The sequence below is a fragment of the Talaromyces rugulosus genome, chromosome VI (assembly GCF_013368755.1).
Source record: "Talaromyces rugulosus chromosome VI, complete sequence".
In the NCBI taxonomy this organism is placed as follows: domain Eukaryota; kingdom Fungi; phylum Ascomycota; class Eurotiomycetes; order Eurotiales; family Trichocomaceae; genus Talaromyces; species Talaromyces rugulosus.
This window is the reverse complement of record NC_049566.1, coordinates 423,380-443,173: the sequence shown is the minus strand read 5'-3', so window position 1 is coordinate 443,173 and position 19,794 is coordinate 423,380. Positions and strand designations below refer to the sequence as shown.

The 19,794-nt window shown below is 48.3% G+C and overlaps 9 protein-coding genes across 9 annotated transcripts; 3 read left to right on the top strand and 6 right to left on the bottom strand.

The window, feature by feature from the left end:
* Positions 1 to 448: 448 nt before the first annotated feature.
* On the bottom strand, positions 449 to 952 carry TRUGW13939_10496 (uncharacterized protein; the record flags this gene model as incomplete). Its single annotated transcript, XM_035493607.1, has 1 exon — positions 449 to 952. The coding sequence occupies one exon, from the start codon at positions 950 to 952 to the stop codon at positions 449 to 451; it is 504 nt and encodes a 167-aa protein (XP_035349500.1).
* A 572-nt stretch (positions 953 to 1,524) lies between these two features.
* On the top strand, positions 1,525 to 2,013 carry TRUGW13939_10495 (uncharacterized protein; the record flags this gene model as incomplete). The annotated part of the gene is made up of 2 exons (XM_035493606.1): positions 1,525 to 1,710; positions 1,759 to 2,013. 2 exons carry the CDS (start codon positions 1,525 to 1,527, stop codon positions 2,011 to 2,013), a joined length of 441 nt encoding a protein of 146 aa, XP_035349499.1.
* A 540-nt stretch (positions 2,014 to 2,553) lies between these two features.
* Positions 2,554 to 3,242, bottom strand: TRUGW13939_10494 (uncharacterized protein; the record flags this gene model as incomplete). The annotated part of the gene is made up of 2 exons (XM_035493605.1): positions 2,554 to 2,663; positions 2,714 to 3,242. The coding sequence occupies 2 exons, from the start codon at positions 3,240 to 3,242 to the stop codon at positions 2,554 to 2,556; spliced, it is 639 nt and encodes a 212-aa protein (XP_035349498.1).
* Positions 3,243 to 3,529: 287 nt separating this feature from the next.
* TRUGW13939_10493 (uncharacterized protein) lies at positions 3,530 to 4,411 on the bottom strand (the record flags this gene model as incomplete). The annotated part of the gene is made up of 1 exon (XM_035493604.1): positions 3,530 to 4,411. One exon carries the CDS (start codon positions 4,409 to 4,411, stop codon positions 3,530 to 3,532), a length of 882 nt encoding a protein of 293 aa, XP_035349497.1.
* Positions 4,412 to 5,543: 1,132 nt separating this feature from the next.
* TRUGW13939_10492 (uncharacterized protein) lies at positions 5,544 to 6,425 on the bottom strand (the record flags this gene model as incomplete). Its single annotated transcript, XM_035493603.1, has 1 exon — positions 5,544 to 6,425. One exon carries the CDS (start codon positions 6,423 to 6,425, stop codon positions 5,544 to 5,546), a length of 882 nt encoding a protein of 293 aa, XP_035349496.1.
* Positions 6,426 to 6,960: 535 nt separating this feature from the next.
* TRUGW13939_10491 (uncharacterized protein) lies at positions 6,961 to 13,066 on the top strand (the record flags this gene model as incomplete). Its single annotated transcript, XM_035493602.1, has 2 exons — positions 6,961 to 7,252; positions 7,311 to 13,066. 2 exons carry the CDS (start codon positions 6,961 to 6,963, stop codon positions 13,064 to 13,066), a joined length of 6,048 nt encoding a protein of 2,015 aa, XP_035349495.1.
* A 406-nt stretch (positions 13,067 to 13,472) lies between these two features.
* TRUGW13939_10490 (uncharacterized protein) lies at positions 13,473 to 14,204 on the bottom strand (the record flags this gene model as incomplete). Its single annotated transcript, XM_035493601.1, has 1 exon — positions 13,473 to 14,204. The coding sequence occupies one exon, from the start codon at positions 14,202 to 14,204 to the stop codon at positions 13,473 to 13,475; it is 732 nt and encodes a 243-aa protein (XP_035349494.1).
* Positions 14,205 to 15,108: 904 nt separating this feature from the next.
* TRUGW13939_10489 (uncharacterized protein) lies at positions 15,109 to 16,431 on the top strand (the record flags this gene model as incomplete). Its single annotated transcript, XM_035493600.1, has 1 exon — positions 15,109 to 16,431. One exon carries the CDS (start codon positions 15,109 to 15,111, stop codon positions 16,429 to 16,431), a length of 1,323 nt encoding a protein of 440 aa, XP_035349493.1.
* Positions 16,432 to 16,889: 458 nt separating this feature from the next.
* On the bottom strand, positions 16,890 to 19,610 carry TRUGW13939_10488 (uncharacterized protein; the record flags this gene model as incomplete). Its single annotated transcript, XM_035493599.1, has 1 exon — positions 16,890 to 19,610. One exon carries the CDS (start codon positions 19,608 to 19,610, stop codon positions 16,890 to 16,892), a length of 2,721 nt encoding a protein of 906 aa, XP_035349492.1.
* Positions 19,611 to 19,794: the final 184 nt, after the last annotated feature.

Below are 19,794 nucleotides of genomic sequence, written 5' to 3'. Positions count from 1 at the left end.
CTAAGGCCTACTAGTTAGGACAATTTTTATACTTAAGCAAATCGGTCGGCTCTAGACTATTAATCTTCTGTTGTTTGCGAAAGGCCAGAAGGTCAAGTGTTGTTTGAAAAATGGACGACCATTCTAAGCCTTTGATGACTCTGGACAAGTATTCATCCAAACCCAGTCAGCCCTTACATGTAGGAAAGCTATGGTTCAAAATATCAATTAGTTTCCTAATGCAGATATACCAGTTAGAGTTTCCCATCGGGTGGATTTGAAAAATATATAACCCGTGGCTACCGAGTTAAGGAAAAATTACTAGATAAAGAGGCTAATTTCTGATAATTGGCCTCTTATGTTGAGCAGGCTCATGAGATGGCCAAGGTGCTGTCTCATTGGAAGCCAGAAATTTGCCTCTGTTCTCGTGGCTGATGACAACATTGAAGTGCTCCGCAGGCTGCTTACATCAAGACTGAAGGCTGCGTGGGTTGTGGTATTGAACAATCTGATTATGATCATCAAACAAAGGTAGAGGCTCGTAGCCATGCCCGTTGTGCATCTCTGCAAGTGTCTCAGCGAGCGTTTTATCTAGAGCTTCCTTTCTGAAAATTTTGGGATTTCTCGATAGGCGAAGGACGTAGACAGATATTGGATTCATGTCGTTATGAGCAGTCTCGTAGACATAGTCGGAATTGTTGAGGTCTAGCACGAAATAAGAGTGGCGTCCGGGGTATATGCTCACAGCGAGGAAGGAAGTCTGATTGTCTAGGCGATGTTGCCGAAGGGAACGCTCGACCGCTGATACAAATGGACGTATAGATCCCAAATAATCTCTAGAGTCGAGAACGCTATTGGGAGTATCACCAAGTATTCGAATCGCCGCTGGATCAACCGTTTGAAGGAAATTCTTTATGGTATCTGGGATTTGATCCATGATATGCTCGCGAATTTGTTGCTTAGAGTCCTCCATTGTGAAGATACTGATAGAAGGACGACACAAAGGAATATTCTAACCCCAAGACTTGTCCGAGGCCTAAATAAACGAAGGAGGTTTGCCTCAATCCAGGGATGATATGTATGACAGCATAGCCTGTATTCCTAAATAGGTATAGCTTAGGCAACTACCCTAGAATTTAACCTTCACAAACTTTTGAGGCATCACCGCGGGATAAGAAGATCGACAGAGATATCTTAATTGAGGCGGAGATAAGAATTTCAACTGATGATGAGCTGTGGTCCGGACGGGGTTTGAGCTGTTAGCATGCATAGAATATCATCCGCTTTAATATAACTATCTGCCCTCCTGTAGTCTAACCCCTCATCAACCCCACGACTGAAAATTGTACGGTTATAGGATTTCCCTCATTTCAAAATTAGTTTTTTTTCCTTCTTAATACTACATTCTGTAATACTGTTTTCCTTACTAGACACCTCTTTAAAAACGAAATTCGGCTATTTACATAATACCGAATACAATCTCAGGTATGTTGCGTCCCCTCTTGTGGTATACGTATTTTCCTAATAACCTTCCAAAGCTGCAAAATGGACTCTGCTGCCATCCGAAACCTGGATATTACAAGTAATGAAAGTCGAAATTCCCTGAAACTCCTACAGGATGCATTACAAAGTGCCGAAATCAAGCATACCGAGGACAACGGAAATGTGCACTACTTAGACAAAAGTCTTGACAACAAAGTTTTATCTCTGCTTAAGTGCCTAGAACTGACGGTAAGTGGAAGTGTCATTAATGTTGGGTTATGCTGAGAAATATGGTAGGGCCTGGGTTACACAGCGTGGAAAGTTGTAACGAGGTTACCCATAAGAAACAAAATTGGTCCAGAATACATTATCCCTATTCTCTCTATCCCTGGAACTGAACCAAAACTTGTCCCTCGAGACAGATTACATCCGGAAACTCACATCTATCACGATAAAGCAGTGGACATACACCTTGGTTCATATTTGTATCATGATGGTCCTGTAGACCTTCTTCCTGGACTGACATGCCTGTTTGTCGGAATTCCATCTTGAACTTAAAATGTGATGAAAGATTTCTTCATGCCTTGGTCTTCCTATTATTAAAGGTAACAAAGAATAAGAAATTCAAGTCTAAATATGGTATTCTAAGCCGGCTCTATTGAAAATAAGTTTCGTACGCTATTCCTATACGAAGCATGAAGGGCTACGAAACCTTTGACGACACCCGACACCTGAGATATCTAGCTCGGTAGATAAAAGCAAAGACTCAAACTCCGATCCTTTGGTAAGTTAAGGGAAGGTGGAAAGAGAATAACAGCCAATAAAGTGTCTGATAGTTGACTGTCTTTTTTGTTATCGAATGTTAGGTCAGCTAGAGAGCCAGCGGAGTTGAATACTAAGATGAATGTATTTGGATTTCGTGTGTCCTTTGGGGTTTGGGTAGAATATTAATTAGGGGAGGGCTCTTTGACAGAAAAAATCATCATGACAAGGACGTGCTTTTGCAATTAATGTGTAGAGAAAAGGGATTATTATGTGCCATTGCTGCAGATGATATTTATCTCAACCTCGATATACAAAGCAATTCTATATTCAAGTCTCCGAACATGGACAAGAGGCTTCCGACGGGTCGTACGAATACCCATACTTGGTGTTCTTGTCGGCTGGGGTTGTATTGATATCAACTAGTATATCGGCGTAGGCTACACCATCAGTAAGACAAAAACACCATCAGTCCTGCAGCAATACTTACCAATCGGCTCGACGCCCACATTATAGTCTCCGCCGCTCTCGTGGTTCGTGATGGTCACCGACCCATCGAGATAATAACACATGTTAATCCACGGGTCAGAGCCATCTGGGAAGTAGCTGTAACCGTACTCGCTCGCACCAGTCCGGTTTACGCACCCAGTACCGTGCGAGCAGGCGCCGTCATACGCATCCCCCCACTGGAAACCACCGCCGCCGGCCACGAACAGCAAAGTTCCCGCAACCTGGTCGAACGTCGGCTCATATAGCGGGCCAACACCCTGCCAGTACTCGACTTCCCAGCGCACGCGCATGTAGCCGGTCCCGGACAGGTCGACGTATTCGCCGCGCTTGAACAGCTCCCACGTGCCCCCAAGGTAGCCGGGCTGGAAATTCTCATACGTGTCGCCAGTAGCATAGACGGCAGTCGACTCGTCCCTATGGGTGAAGGCCGTATCGCGTGGCCGGAGTATGGAGGACGCCACAGGGCTGAGCAGGTCGAGGGCAAGATGGAAGAGGGCAATTCGCATCATGGCGAGCAGAAAGACCGAGGCGTGCTGAGAAAAGACAATAATGACGATCCAACTTGGGTCCTTTCTGATCTTGCTTTTATAATCTTGTTGAACCACCCCGCCGGCCTCATTCACGGAGACCCCGCCGAATATATCTTGCCGATCATTACCAACATTGAATATTCACTTGAGGGTTAAGGGGCGATAAAGTCAGCGGTGCCGCCGGGCTATGTCATGGTTATTGCCGAGAAGTCCTATTAACCGGTATATATCGCGGGCACTTAGGACGTCTAGTTGTCATAACCCATTCATTCTGGAACCATCCTGGGAACCACCTCCTCTGGGACTTCAACTTCTTCGGTGGCGCTCTTGCTGTGTGACACGTTTAGAGCACCATGAACTGAATGCACAGAATTGACGAAATCCGATGTCTCGCTATGATCTTTCTTCACGTAGTCTACCAGCCTGGTCAAGACAGCAAGCTCGAGCTTCAACTTGAGACTATAAATCAAGGACTTTATATTGATCTGCAGGGTTCTGTACCCGCAGTATTGGATAACCAAGATGGTGACGTCCATTAGGATGAGGACAACATTAATAGCGAGGAGTTGAAGGATGAGATTCCGTTTACTTTTCTCAGTCGCGTATCGCAGAATCGAAATCGTTCCCCATATATAAAGTGCCGATATGATAGCTTCTTGGAGAGTGAATACTGTCAACTGTATATTCTCCATTATCTGATAGCCGCGTATAAACACTTGTCTCGGAGGGCGGATGTCGTTACCGAATGCCAGGACCGCCGTCGGAATCAGGAGAAAGATAGCTGTGCTGCAGATCATGACTATGACAGCGCGTAGGATTTTGCGATTTTGCAGGACGAGGTGGAGTCGTGACCATAGAACAACTGACTGTGCAACCATGAAGATGCACCAGCCCACGATTGTTGGAGCACTTTGGCCGAAGAGATTGGGGACGATGTCGTAGAAGTAGGTAGAATAGCCAAAGGTCATCATGAACAAGCCCAGACAGGCGGCTAGGAGACTCCAGAAGTAGGTTCCGCCATAACGTTTGAACACGAAAAGCACGATAACAACCGTCTCGATTGAATTGTATAGAGAAATGGCAATGACAGCAGTAATAAAATATGCCAGCGCTGTATCCGTTTCATTCACTTGGCCAACCTTCAGCATTTTGATAACCGCGGTTTGATGGCCATTTTTCGAGAAGCAAGCTCGCGGTCTGTAAGCAGCGAAGCTCGCCCACTGCTGAACAAGAGGATCTCAGCATGTGCGTGAACTATAGAACCTACATATATAATTATTTTTCTGTATGATAAGTATCATGTGCCAGGTGCAAATAATTCGCCACAAAACAAATGACGTAGTTGACAGGTCCGTGTAAGAACGAAATCGATTTTCTCTGGATTCTGAATAGCGGGTTATACTGATCCCTGGTTCGATGCTACAATTGACTCCAATAGGGATGCTTATATGCACATCTAACTTCCTTTGGTCAGCCATTTCCAGTCAATTGGGATGCCAGTGCCAGCCCAGTTTCCGAGATAGAAGCGACAGAGGCCACAGCAGAGGCGACCACAGAAGGACAACGCAAGTGACCGCACAGAGCCCGATCTATGTTGTCACTCGGATTCTAGCGAACGGGTGGGGCAAGAGCAGTGAGATGTTGAAGAAAAGAGAGCTGTGTTGGTATTGCCTGGCAGATCAAGAAAGCCACACTTACCCTCAACTTTGGTTGAACTTTTTGGTCATGTGGGGTGTCAAAGTGGAGATTACTTTGGAGTGTGAGTCTAAACTCTTATAATTAATTAGTATTTAGCTTAGCTGCCCTCACCCTTTCCAGGTAATTAATTCCTTTCAAATGTTGGTTGCTATATAATAAAGTTAGTTAGAAAAATATATAATTTTGAATCTAAATCTAGATTGACTTGATATTCATTTCTTATAGCTCAGCTAATTAATACAAGTAGATGTTACCTACTTAAACAAGTAATTACCTAATTAGATATTCTTAGGAAAGGATCTGATTGTGAGCACTGTAATCGGGTTATATAAGAGAGATATAGCTGAGTTGCTCACTGATTGGATAGTACCAACGTATATCATAAGCAAATAGAAAAAGGCAAGAACGTGGTTTATATTCAAATTCATAGTATTTCATCTTTATTGGGTATCGGTCTGGCATTTTCGGTCATTTTTAAAAATACAGTTTTCAAGCATCTTGATATAATACATATAGCAGATTAAAAAGAAAGAAAAGTCAACGCCATGCAATGCAATGCAAACCAAAATAATAAATCCACATCTACCGTTTCATATGCGAATAATCCCGTAGTATCCCCATCATGTGCGTGTTGGTGGTCTTGCCAGTTCGTCGGGGCTTCTTGGTCTTCTTCTGCTCAATCTTCACCCGCGGCTTCACAACTTTATTCTTATTCGCTGGGATCATTCCCGCCTTTTCGAGCTCTTCAACCACGCGCTGTTGCTCTGGAATCTTGGTCTTCTCCCAGATGTGGCGAAATTCGTCGTCAAAGTGGTGCACGAGCGAGGGATCGTTGGCCCAAACCATCCTTGGATGATTGTCCTTTCTATTCCGCGTCACAAGAAGCTTCCCGTCCTTTTCGAGTGCATCGATTGCCTGCTCCACATCCGGCCAGCCCTCTTTCAAGTCTTTGACGGAGATACCGCTCATCGTAGTTTGCGCCTGCAGCTTCTGGAGCAGCTGTTCTCCCGTGCGAATATCATGCGGCGGCCGGAAACTGAACGAGCCATTTCCGTTGTCTCCGTTTGGGTCGTAGTTGATCTTTTCATGAACTTGCAGGATACTACGCAACGCACGCACATAGCCCTGATCGTGCCGCCGTTCTTGCAGCGAGAGGTAACCGACAATGTCCTCAAACGAGAGGGGCGCGTTTTTTTCCTTTAGTTTTTGTATCGCATAAAGGACGTTCGTCATAATATCCTTCCCCGTCCCCGTGTCTGCAGGCTGCGAGTATACAATGTTGGCATCATGACGACGTCGGTGATCGCTCGCAGTGCCCGGCGTGCTCGGCGTAGACGCAACATGCGAAGGAGTTGACGAGCCCGGCAGGCTGGTGGCCGCGACTCGCTTCTGCTGTGGGAGTCGGCCAGCAGATGAAACAACGCTGGCGTTGAAGTTGTTGATCTGCTGCTGTAAATACGACATTATGGGAGACTGAAGGCGAGTTCCGATCAGGCCAAAGCGGTCGGTGGGTGACCAAACGTTGGTGAGCCGTGTGATATGAGAGATATGAGAGAAAAGTGAAAATGAAATGAAACCAAAACAAGCTGACATAAAAAGAAAGCAGGCAGATACCACGCAGCGCACACCTCGAGAGTCGAGGCAAGATAAAGATGAGGAGCAAGACTGTAAGAGCCGCAGCCCTAGACTTGTTCGCAGCTTAGGCTGTATTAGGCAGCGAGGTCACGTGCCGGTCGCGCTAAACCCGCTACAGCCAGCTCTCTCAAACGCGCCGGATCGCTTTGTTGAGGCCGAGACAAGCAACCCACGCAGCGACATGTCCTGATTCTTTAGGACTGCGCCCTGTGCCATTTCATCTTAATTGCACATACGCGCACCGATTATCCTCGTTGTCGCCCCATACGTCGCCCTTCCTTTGCGAGTTTTCGTCTTCGCAGCCGGAGTCACTTCCCGACTTTACACCCAGGGAGCGGCCTGTTGAGGCCATTTGGAACTCAACATGGCTGCAGCCACGATCGAAATCCCTTTTCTCGCGTCGCACTATGGCCTTTCTGAAGCCAGCTTGACCACCCTCACCCAGGCTCCCACGGTCGACCTTGTGAACCAGCTCCTGGAGAGCATATCGACCAAGGCCCGCGAATTCGACGACCTCAAGTCGGATAAACTGCGCCTAGAAGTCGAGCTGGAAAACTCAGTCCGCTCGAGCGAGTCAAAGACTAAAGTGCTGAAGACGTCGGTTGAAAAGGGCTTGACCGAAATCCACGACCTTCGTACCCGTCTTCAAGAGTCAGGTAATTTTCTGTTTGCTTTTAACAAATATAGCTTCCCCCCTTTCTCACTACTTCGCAGAGAACAACCGGTCGAACCTTGAATCCGAGATTTCCACTATCAAATCGTCGACTAGCTCGAATGAGTCGGAAGCCAACGGACTCAAGTCACGCATCACTTCCCTGGAGACATCGAACCGCGATACTTTGTCTCTCTTGGAATCCAAAACCTCTGCCTACGACAAACTTTCGGACGAACTGTCCGCTACTCACCAGAAAACTGTCGACCTGAGACGCCAGCTGTCTACAGTGGAGCAAAATCTTCAAGCAGCAAACTCAGCATCTGCAAGTGCTCGCTTCCGCGAACAGAGCCTTCAGCAAGAGCTTGACCTGACCAAGAAGAACAATGAATACTTTGAGACGGAACTTCAGGCGAAAAATGCGGAGTACCTCAAGTTCCGCAAGGAAAAGGGTGCTCGCATTTCCGAGCTCCAACGTGAAATCGAAGAGGCCTCTACAACGATCGACCAACTCCGCCGGAATGAAAACACGCTGAAGAGCCGTCTAGACGACGTCGAACAGAAATATGAAGAATCCATTGCCTCTATGCAATCTCTTAGGGAAGAATTCACGTCCACTAGTGAATCGCTTCGCATCGAGCTTGACAGCGCCAACCGTCTAGCCGAGCTTCAAGGAAACGCGGCTACCACAGCCAAGCAGCGTGTCCAAGAATGCCAGCTTGCTCTAGAGAAAGCACGCGACGACGCTGCTGAAGAAATATCGAGGTTGCGAGTGGAAGGTGAAACTGAGCATTCGGACAAAGAAGCTGCTGAACGCAAAATCGTCGAGCTCGAGACGCGAATCGGCCAGCTCGAATCCCAGGGACCTCTCAGTCCGGCTCATCTCAATGGCGGCCCTTCCACGCCCCTACGCCCCTCGACTCCTGCTGGGACGTTTTCGCCGCGGACATCTAAATCCAGAGGCGGCCTAACAATGACACAACTATATTCCGAGTACGACAGAGTCAGGTCACAGCTTATCGCCGAGCAGCGCAACAATGCGGAATTAAAAGCAACTCTCGATGAGATGGTCCAGGATCTAGAATCAAGCAAGCCCGAAATCGATGACTTGCGTGCTGACCATGCAAGACTTGAAAATGCTGTCATGGAAATGTCCAATATCCTTGAGACATCTGGGAAGGAACGTGACGAAGCTACCCGCGAGGCAAGGAAGTGGCGTGGCCAAGTCGAAGGGCTGACCAAAGAAACGGAAATTCTGCGACAACAGCTTCGAGATCTTAGTGCCCAAATTAAAGTCCTTGTCTTGGAGGTTGCCCTTTCCAAGGAAGGCCAGGAATATAATAGGGAAGAGTTGGAGAAGATTGCTCGCAACGAGGTCGAGGAGTCCATGTCTACTCTCAACTCTACTGGTCGTTTCATAACACAAAATTTGACCACGTTCAAAGACCTAAACGAGCTTCAGGAGCAAAACGTTACCCTTCGCCGCATGCTCCGAGACCTTGGTGACCGCATGGAAAGCCAGGAAGCTAGAGAACGAGAAGCTTCGTATCAGCAAGATCAAGAAGAACTAAAGGAACTGCGCATTCGCGTCCAGACATATCGGGACGAAATAACGAACCTCACAGCCCAAACCAAGAGTTACGTGAAGGAGCGCGATACATTCCGCAGCATGCTGATGCGCAGAGGTCAAGCCAGCGCCGACAACTCCATCTTCTCACAATCGGTGCCCCTTGGATCAGCACCACCAACGATACCACAGCAATCTGCCGACGTCACTGATTATGCAGACCTCCTACGCAACGTCCAGGCTCATTTCGACACTTTCCGACAGGAATCGGCAACAGATCATACAGCTCTGAAGCAGCAAGTCAATGATCTTTCTCGCAAGAATAGCGAACTTATGAGCGATGCTAGCCGATTAAACAGCCAGCTAGGCGCAGCTGCACAGCGAGCAGAGTTGCTCCAAAACAACTTTAATATGATCAGGACTGAGAATAGCGAACTCCAAAAGCGCTACTCGACTTTGATGGAGAATGTCAATCGCCAAGAGATCAAAACTCAACAAGCTGCAGAGGATCTAGTCGCGGCTAAGGGATTAGTTGATAGTTTACAACGAGAAAATGCCAACCTCAAGGCCGAAAAAGACCTGTGGAAGAACATCGAAAAGCGACTAGTTGATGACAACGAATCTTTGCGGAACGAGCGAGGTAGACTCGATTCATTAAACGCCAACCTCCAAAATATTCTCAACGAGCGTGAACATACCGATGCAGAGAGTCGCCGGCGTCTTCAACACAACGTGGAATCTCTCGAGTCTGAACTACAATCCACGAAGAGGAAATTGAACGACGAAGTCGAAGACACCAAACGCACCACTTTGCGACGAGAGTACGAACACGAGCAAAGTCAGAAGAGAATTGACGACCTAGTGACCAGCCTCGCTTCCGTCCGCGAAGAACTGATCGGTGTCAAGACCACACGTGATCACTTGCAATCAAGAGTCGACGAGCTCTCTGTGGAGCTCAAGAGTGCTGAGGAGCGTATCGAAGTGTTACACTCTAGATCCAGTGCTACTTCTGCTCCTGCAACGTCGACTGAAGCCGCTCCTGGAGGAGGTGAAGCAAACGGTTCTGGTGGTCTCTCTAGAGAACAAGAATTGGCAATTGAAGTTTCCGAATTGAAGCGCGATCTTGAGCTTGCAAGGACAGACTTGCAGCACGCTAAGGAACAAGTAGAGGATTATAAGGCTATCAGCCAAAATACGGAAGAACGTCTACAATCAGTTTCTGAAACCCAAGATCAATACCGCGAAGAAACCGACCAACTGGTACAAGAGAAGGACAGCAAAATCCAAGATCTTGAGAAACGCATTGAAGAAATATCCTCCGAGCTCTCCACAACAAACAGCGAACTGTCCCGATTGCGCGACGAGCAATCCGAAGTCACCCGTCGATTTGAGGAGCAAAAGGCCGGTTTTGAGTCTGACATTGTCCGTCTCAAAGAGGAAGCGGAGCGTCAGCTTGAGAATGCCAAAACCTACGAGCAGAGTGTGCAGGCACAAGCAGAGATTGCCCAACAAGCCCAGCAAAACTACGAAAATGAGCTACTCAAGCACGCCGAGGCCGCGAAGCAACTACAAACGGTCCGTTCCGAGGCCAACGAACTGCGCCTAGAAATCGTCGGTGTCAGAACGCAAGCGGAGAATTCCAAGAAAGATTTGACTCAGAAGGAGGAGAGCTGGAAAGAGCAGAAAGACCGGTATGAGGGAGAAATCCTTGAGCTGCAAAAACGCCGCGACGAGATACTGCACCAAAACTCGCTGTTACACAACCAGTTAGAAAACATCACCAAGCAGATATCGACTTTGCAAAAGGATCGAGCCAATATGGCCGCGGGTGAAGACGAAAGTGAAGGTGCAAGCTCCAGCCTTGAGTCTCTCCAAGAAGTCATCAAGTACTTGCGAAGAGAGAAGGAAATAGTCGAAGTCCAATATCACCTCTCAACACAAGAAAGCAAGCGACTCCGCCAACAGCTAGATTATACGCAATCCCAGCTAGATGACACTCGACTCAAGCTGGAGCAACAACGTCGGGCTGCTGCCGACAGCGACCACCAATCGCTTAGCCACAACAAACTGGTGGAGACGCTCAACGAACTGAACGTATTCCGCGAGAGCAGCGTGACTCTGCGCAACCAAGCTCGCCAAGCTGAAACGGCTCTTGCAGAGAAGACTGCTCGCGTCGACGAGCTTGCTCAACAAATTGAACCTCTTCAGAACAAGGTTAGAGAGCTGGAGAACCTTGTCGAGACAAAGGAGGAAGAGATGAAGCTGGTGCAGGATGACCGTGATCGGTGGCAACAACGCACCGAAACCATTCTTCAGAAATACAACCGTGTCGATCCGACTGAAATGGAAGCTCTCAAGGAGAAGCTCGACACGTTGGAGAAGGAGCGAGACGAAGCGACTGAAGTTCGCAACACCTTGCAGACCCAAGTCGATGGATTCTCAGAACAACTAGTTAAGGCGGGTGAAGATGCTAAAGCAGAGTTGCGTAACAAGTTGACCGAGCAGTTCAAAGCCCGATCAAAGGACCTCAGTGGACGAGTCAAGACCAAGGACATCGAACTGAAAGCTGTCCAACAAGAAAAGGAAGTCATTCAACAAGAACTCGACTCGGCTCGCGAAGAGATCAACCAGCTGAAATCACAATCGGCGGAACCATCTGCAACTCCGATGCAAGTGGAGGGAGAAACGGCTACTCCATCTGTCACACAGCAACTAGCACCTACGCCATCTGCTGGTGATGAAGAAAAGGTCAAGGCTCTTGAAGAGAAGGTGGCCCGCTTGGAATCTGCTCTGGCCGAGAAGGAGGCGCAATTCGATGCCAAATTGAAAGAGCGTTCCGACAAGATGAAGGAGACGTTTAACAGCAAGGTTGCCGAGATACGCAATAGCCACAAGCAACAGATTGATACCCTCAAGGCGCAGCAGTCCAACGAGCCTGCACAGCCTTCTGAAGCCCCGGCGCCTGGAACTCCAGCTCCGGGGACTCCAGTGCCAGGAACACCTGCAAAGACCGAATCTGGTGGTCCATTGCCAGAGTTAACCGAAAGCCAAGTCAAAGACCTTGTGGCTAACAATGAGGTCATCAAAGGAATCATTAAGCGCAACATCCAAACGCAGGTCAACAAAGTCAAGGCACAGATGCAGCAACAGGAAGCACAGATTCAGGCCGCTACAGGACCAAGCCCTGAAGCGGTGGCCGAACTCGAGCAGAAATTCGCAGAGGAGCGGGAGCGCCTCAAGAGAGCCTCCGACCAAGCAACCGATGAGAAGGTCAAGTCAGCAGTTGAGTTAAATGACAAAAAGTCCGCCGTCAAAATCAGCATGCTCGAACAGCGCGCCAAGGTTGCCATGGCCAAAATTGTTGTCGTTCAAAAGGCAGCTAGCGAAACCCCTGAGAAGCCGGTGCGTGAGGTCTGGGAAATTGCCAAAGACGTAAAACCACCCCCAGCGACCCCTGCAAAGCCACCTGTCGCCACACCTCAGAAGAGTACGCCGGCAACTCAAGGACAAGCTGTCCAACCTGTTGCTCCTGCAGCTGCAGCTCCACCTCCAGCTACACCAGCTGCTCCACAAACCCCTACTCCAAACGCAGCAGCACCGAGTCCATTCGCGGCGATCCAGCAAAATCAACCAGTTCAGCAACAGCCAGCGCCTCCAAATCCGTTTGCTGCCATTCAGCAAAACCAAACCCAGCCACAAACCACTCCAAATCCTTTTGCACAAAGCCAGCAGACTACTGCAAGCTCGTTTGCTGCAATCCAACAGCCACAGCAGCAACAACAGACGGCACAAACTCCACAAGCCCAACCTAATCAACCAGTCCCCCAGAATCAGCCAGTGGCGCTGCCTGGAAAACCACAACCCGCTAATAACGTTGGAACTGGGCCTGCTGCATTAAAGGCTCTTCAGTCTGGTCTTCCCATTCCGCGCGGACGTGGTGGTCCCGGCGCCGATGGACAACAGCAGGGTCAGCAACAACATGGCCAGAATCAGAGTCAACGTGGCTCTGGATTACCTCGTGGTGGACGCGGTGGCCGTGGTCGTGGTAATCAGCGTGGTGGTGGCCAGGCAGCCTCCCCGCAAGCACATGATGGCGCTGGTAGTAACAGAGGGGCGATGAATGCAAATGCTCGCCAGTTCATCCCTCAGGGCAACAAACGTCCTCGTGAGGATGCTGGAGAAGGCGGAGGTGATGGGGATAACAATCTTGGAAAGCGAATCCGAGGCGGTGGACATAATCGAGGCGGTTAAACTCATTTCAAAATGCATGCAAGGCTAATTTCCTTTGTTTAAAAGTGCGGTGATTTTTTTTTTTTTTTTTTTTTTTTTTTTCGTTGATTTATTCTTGTGTCTTGTTAAGACGGATTATTGCATCTGTTTCCCTATATACAGAGAGGCGCGAGGCGTTTCTTGTTGTGGGCATGTTTTGTATTTATCTATAATTCTGTCAACTTAGTGTACGAGCAGTGAGAAATGTTCTATGAGACCACATGCCGTGGTTATTTACATTCTATAATCACTACACTTAATGTGACTGTTACCATTAATCGTATAAAACAAGGCCCAAAACACGTAGTACATAACCGACTCAACCTATGGGGTATAGTAACAAAAACAAAGTCGTAATTCGTACATCATCTCAAAAAAGAAAGGGCAATCATCTCCGCTTTCCTGCGCTAACCGATAAACTGATCATCTTCGCGAGGCCTTCACGTTCCTTGTGCAAAAGGATGAGCCTCGCGTCTTCGACTCGCTTAGCATTTGGGCGCTGTTGTTGCCCAGATTCCGTCACAATAGCAGCGGGTCCAACGAGTCGACGCCGTTTCCTATGCCCGATGCCCTGCCCCGTGGCCCAGAAAACAGTCCAATCCTCAAGTACGGTTTTCTCCGGTATCTCGCAACTCGAGCATACCTTGCTGTGGGAGCCCACAGTCGCATGTCGATTCACCACCGCCAATGCGTCTACAGCAGCCGCAGAGCGGATATATGCTCCTGTGCGAATCGTCGTTTGCGGGCCGATGGTAACTGACGAAGACAGACGTGTCGTTATGCCTTGGTCCTCTGAGGAAGCTGGTCCACGCGCCGTCGGTTCGTTGTCTCCGATAATACACTTCTCGCCGATCACACACCCATCGCCAATTTGTATCGGGCCCTCAAATGAGTAGAAGCGAGCACGAGGGTGTATCACCGTGCCTGAGCCAATGATGACCGGGTATTTCCCGTGAAAAGTAGCAGTTTCGGAGACTGTCGTGGTGGGATGGACGGAGACAGGAGCTCGAGGCGGTGGCGGCGGTCCGGAGGCAGCACCCGAGGGAGATACAACGCGTTGGCGAGGTGCTGTTGCAGAGGGCGGTTTCAAGGAAGCCGAAGCGGAGGATAATGAAGCCATTCGCTCTGTATTTTCTTTTCGTGTTTGCAGGCTGGTCGGTAGATCAAATGTCGGTGGTTTGAAGGTTGACTTTGAAGATGCGCTAGTTAAGCTCGCGCCCCATATTTGCCCAAGCAGCCAATAGAAATTGGGGTTGTATGGACAAGAGGGGAAGGGCCTAAATATTGTTAAAATACTAATAGAGAAGTAAAATAAGAAACATGTATGCTGTCGTTATTGTTATCCTGAGTTGGTGCCCTGTTCATAGAGGGCTAAGCCGATCAGCTGTAAGCTGTGACAGTCCTTATATGAGTATGGAAAACGACATGTGGAAGCCACATACTTGCGTACAGTATACATACGTCAACTGGTATATATAAGATTTGTATTACTATAAAAGGTATATTCTCATCATAATACACATGAACGACCCACATACTGAGAATGTTTTTTCAATAGCTAGAAATAACACGTTCAACTTCGTCGGAAGGAGGATTACGCATATTCCATTCTATCCAAGGCTTCGTTGCAGTGTTTACCAGCTAGTTTGTTCTCAGATCGTGGAATCCAGATATATTTGACTTTGCCTAGCTGTCTAAGTTCATCGTCCAGACGCTAAGCGTGCTCAATCAGATGCCGGTTGGTCACATCGTCTCCGCGAGCATTGGTTCATCCATTCGAGGCCCATTTATAAACACACTTAATCATGCAGTTGACCGCATACCCGGAGTCCGAAAGGATAGAACGCAAGGAGGAAGCAGAATAGTTTAACATGTTTGCCCTGTAGATTGTACTGGTAATTTTCTCGACCTTGTTATAGCCACCTTCCGAATCCGGTATGGCGGCACACAGCCCGCCCCCATGGTTACAAACTTACAATCCGCAACAGACGAGTGTTGTTATTACCTTCGTATAACTACCCACCATGGATTCTCTTCGAACTGCATGCACAGATCCAGAGTCCCTGTTCAGTCTCCCAGTGGAGGGTCTTTTACATCTAGTTCACAACGCGTTTCCTGAGGACATCGACCGCTTGCAGCGTGCATACTCTATCCGTGGCTCTTGCTGGAACCCCCCCGCGACTCCATCACCCTCGTATATTCTGTATGGAGAGAACTATGATGAGGTTAATCGAACACTAATTGGCTTTCTAGCTTTGTGTTGGATTCATAAGGGAGAATATGAATCCTTTATCGGATCCCATCCTTCAGAAGCCCGGCTGACTAGAGCATCATTTGAATGGATCCGTAGCTTCTATACGCAGACTGTCGTTACTCCCAACGATCTTTTTACCCTTATCGTCTCCATTATTGTCAATGATCTGGGAAAGGATCCTCAACTCGCATCCGACTATCACGAACTCACTGGCGAAGACATCTCTGATCTCAACCACGACGCTATTCTCCTCAAGGCATGCAGCGCCGGCCTGGTCAAGTCATTAGCATCCCTATCTATACAGGATAAAAACGACGTTGTCCGTTCACTGCATCTTGGAGCGTCTTTTAATTTTGGCCAACTGGCACAAGCAGAAAATGCCCCCGCATGTCTGTCGGGTCTACTGCAGATGAAAGGGCGTCCCCGCAGCTTTCAGCTCCGTTTCTTAGAACAGCTGCTAGATATAGCCGGTGCAGCGGGTCATATGGACTGGACCTGCGCGAAGAAACTCAATCAGCCGATTTTCGACGCGTATAGAAACGTCTACGATGCTTGTCAGGGTGTCATTACGGGCAGTCTAGATCTGCGCGCTGCATACGATTTAGTTCTTTTCAGAAGGGTTGGACTTCTCGAAAGCAGGGGATATCGAAAGCTCCAAGTAGAAGAGAACGAGGACGACCGGGCGCTGACGCGGCTGCTGTGCATGGGCGGGGTGGGAGATCTAGAGACTGCACGCCTATATGAGAATGCATGGCGACATCTCGAGAAGCCCATACGAGACAATTTAGTGCATTCCTTAAATGTTGATGGCTCAAAGGTCGAGCCTGCCATTCAGCCAACGTACATGCCGGCTCTAATAAGCCGCGCAAAGGACGAGAAATCGCTAACTTGCGTAATGGTGTATCTTGCCCGCGTCATGAGCGCGACAAATATTGCATATTCCTCCTCGGCAGTGGTTATCGAACGGAGTGTCTTGGGCATAATGAAGAAAAATGTGGAGAACGGCGAGTTTGAGCAGGATCCTGCAGTTTTGGAGGGTGTAGATGTGCCTCCTGCTGCTGTCGCTTTGAGTGAGCAAGACTCATGGCGATGATATAGCATTATTTTCAGTGATAACATTTAAATACTCATGTGAACAGGCAGAGAGATAAAACATTAATTGCTAAATTTATCCTAGCATATATTTATAAAGAATCGATTGATATCGCCAAGTTTAATGAAGCAAAAGTACCTAAGAGATTGCGCTCCGAGTTTAATATTAATCTTCTTCTCAACGAAAAAGCACTACTTTAGGATGTCATTCATATAAAGTTAAAAATTTAAACATTAAAAGCCTCCACGGTACCAGAAAGCCGACTGAAATCCGATATAGACAGAATTAGCAGTAAATTGAAAATTCTTACCGGATTAGGAAAGTCAAAGATACAAGTGGTAATTAAACAGACAAAACAACACTGAAACATCGGAAACATACAAAAGCCATAAACAGACTCGTGTTATACATAACACTTGATTCATTTCCCCAGTTCATACCAGTTGACAGTGTTAGGATTACAACCCATTAATGGATACGTGCGGTTTCACTGTTGATAGGGGAATTTGCGGCGAAGGCCCAGAATACTGTTTCCGCTTCTCGTCGATGCGGTGTTTAACAATCTCTCGGCTGACATCGCCCTGGCTAGCCAAGCTCACCTTCAGCCAGTCCATCGGCGTGGTCTGGTCTTCGAGCGAGCTGCGCATTCGCACCACAGACTCGCGATACAGGCAGTTGTTGTCGAAGCGCCAGCTGCACAATAGCGCACGCAGCATGCCTCCCTCACGGCCACAGATCAAGGCTACGACTGGCGGACGCTCAGCGGCGATCACGGTCACAGTCAAATCTCCCGTGTCCACAATGGTGAAAAGGCGATCTCGAGGCGACTTGCAAAGTGACTTGGCTATCCTTTTCAACTCATCTACCCCTTCTTTGGGCTCCTTTCCCATTCGAATATGCTTGGCACGCAACGGTTCGGAAAATAAATTAGATGAAGGAGCATAAGAAAAACGGCCATCGCAATTTCCAAAGATGCTCGTCTCGATATCATGCAATGACTGGATACCTTCAAATCCGACAAGATGACATGATATGCCAGCAGACCCGCTGTGGCAGAGCTGTCGTACTGCCCGTGGGCTAAGCCAGGAGATCACCCAGGCACATCCGAAGAAGACTGCCGAGCCCACCAGGTACATCTTCACGCTGGGAATCTGCGCGTTGTTGCTATTGTTGTTGTTGTAGTTTTTATATGGGAGGAGTGAGAACTCGAGTGAAAGGGCCGAGGTGAAGAGAGCAAATCCAAGAGCCACCAAAGAACTACCCCAGAAGACAATGGTTTGCGACAAGGTAGCTCCCAATTTGTTAAAGTCTTGCACGTATTTCATTTTTGGGAATCCCTTCCACCGAATAGGAATGGCACGGCACTGGTCCAGGATGACTGCGGGCGTATACTTTTCGTCGGCAATACCCACCACATTACACAAAGGGTGAATATCCCACAGGTACGTCGAATATTGATCGCGGTTCGCGATGTTGCGCATAATATCCACACTCCCCGCCGCGTTTTTGTCAATCACGAGGTTTTTTTGTTCCGTGGTCTCGCCTGTTTGATGCGGCCAAAGAGAAACGAGACGCTCGAGCAGTAAGTTGCTATCATTCACCAAGGACAGACGTGCGATGGCTTGGAAGTTGTCGTCGGCCTTGTTGGGGGTGATTCGGTAGGCCATGAGGCCCATAGCAGCATATGCCACGTCTGTCGTCGTGTATCCCTCAATTGTCTTGGGATTTTCCTTCCCCCGCTCTGAGGTAAATCTGCGAGCTAGGGCTTGGACAGCACAAGTGAACAATTGTAAGTCGGTCAGCTTGAGAGAACCGCTATAGTGTTTAACAAGCAGGCCTACGACGTCTTCATCATCCTTTTCTGTTGGCCGTGTATCATGCCAAAAGCTGTCATAAAATTCGTTCAGATCCACATCGTGTATCTCAGAGTTCAGCTCGCCCGTTTCTTCCACATCTGGCGAACAAGTACAGTATGCGATTTTGCCCACAGCCAGAAGGACTTCTGGCATCGTCCAGATTCGCTGTCCCCAAGTCTCCAATTCATACGTGTTGATAGCGGGCAGCACTATGTAGACCTTCTTCGCACACCTTACAGCGTCGCAGATGGTATTGATGTCTTCAGTTGTCTTCTGTTCAGTTTCTTTGGATACACAGTGCGTGTCTACCCAGTATGCTTCTATTCGATGCTTCCCTTCTATCTCCCGTTTTTTGTTCTCTTGGGCGAGAATAGTGTCGGCCACCCGATCGAAGTATTCTTCAAAAAAGGCGACACTCCTGCCGGGGAAATTTGCCCGCGAGAAACTCAACAAAACGTACTCTGGCAGCATTCTTGTTGCCTTATCGTGAAGATACCGAGTCTCCTTGGTCTTCCACTTTCCTGAGGTTTTTACCCGGAGCAAGCGAGGAATGGAGAGCCGGCCGATTTCCGACTGGTGCTCTGGATTGTCTGGGGCTTGGTCCAGGCGGTTGATCGCATGTTGAGGCCAAGACCAGTGTACATTGTCGTATTCCTTGTAGGGATCCGCTGAATCGTCGTCGCTCCAAGGAGTAGCGGCAATTTGGGCGGCGAGCACGAACTGAATAATCCATGCGAAACTCAGAATACAGAAAGCCGATGTTATCCAGTTCAGAATGCGCATGCACAGGTGCCTTATAGCGACAGGCTTCTTCTCTTCGGACTTTTTCTTGCCATAGATATTGTCGTCGTCGTCGTCGTCGTCATCGCTTTCTTCGATCTCGTCAGCCTCTAGAAGCCCCAGAGGGTTCCAGCAGAACTCAGCCAGCCGAATAAGAAAAGGAGCCCTCCCATTGATTTTAGTCTGACGCCAGTAGCGTGGATGTGGGTCGTTCCTGGCCTCATTCATGGCGGCCTCGGTTGCTTGCACGACCAGTCGACGGGGTATTTCCCTTGTTGTACTGTAGTATGTGTCCAAGTCGGGGTGTTTGCTAGTCTTCTCTCCGAGAGGATTGCGGTAAACCCTCTTGCGGTAGTTGCCTTTGCCATCTTCTAATTCTATCATGCGAATTTCACGCTGCCGGTCGTCCATTCTAGGGCGCTCAAATTTTCGCCCAAACGGCACTTTGTGCTTGCCGCCGTCATATTGCTTTTTGAGGTTCTTCTTCGCTTTCCGAAGAGCCTTTTCCTTCTTCTCTTCCAAAGAAGGATGGAAGAGAGTCATTTTGAATGCTGTGACTTGATTTCAGAGCTCAATCATGAAAGAGCATTGATACAGACAATCCTTTTTTTAGCTTCGGCCATGAGAAGGCTCCTGCGGGCCAGGCATTATTATGTATTATCATCCCCCCATCCATTTAGGGCGAGGCTGAAAATCGGTAGCCAATGCAATCAACAATTTGTCACAA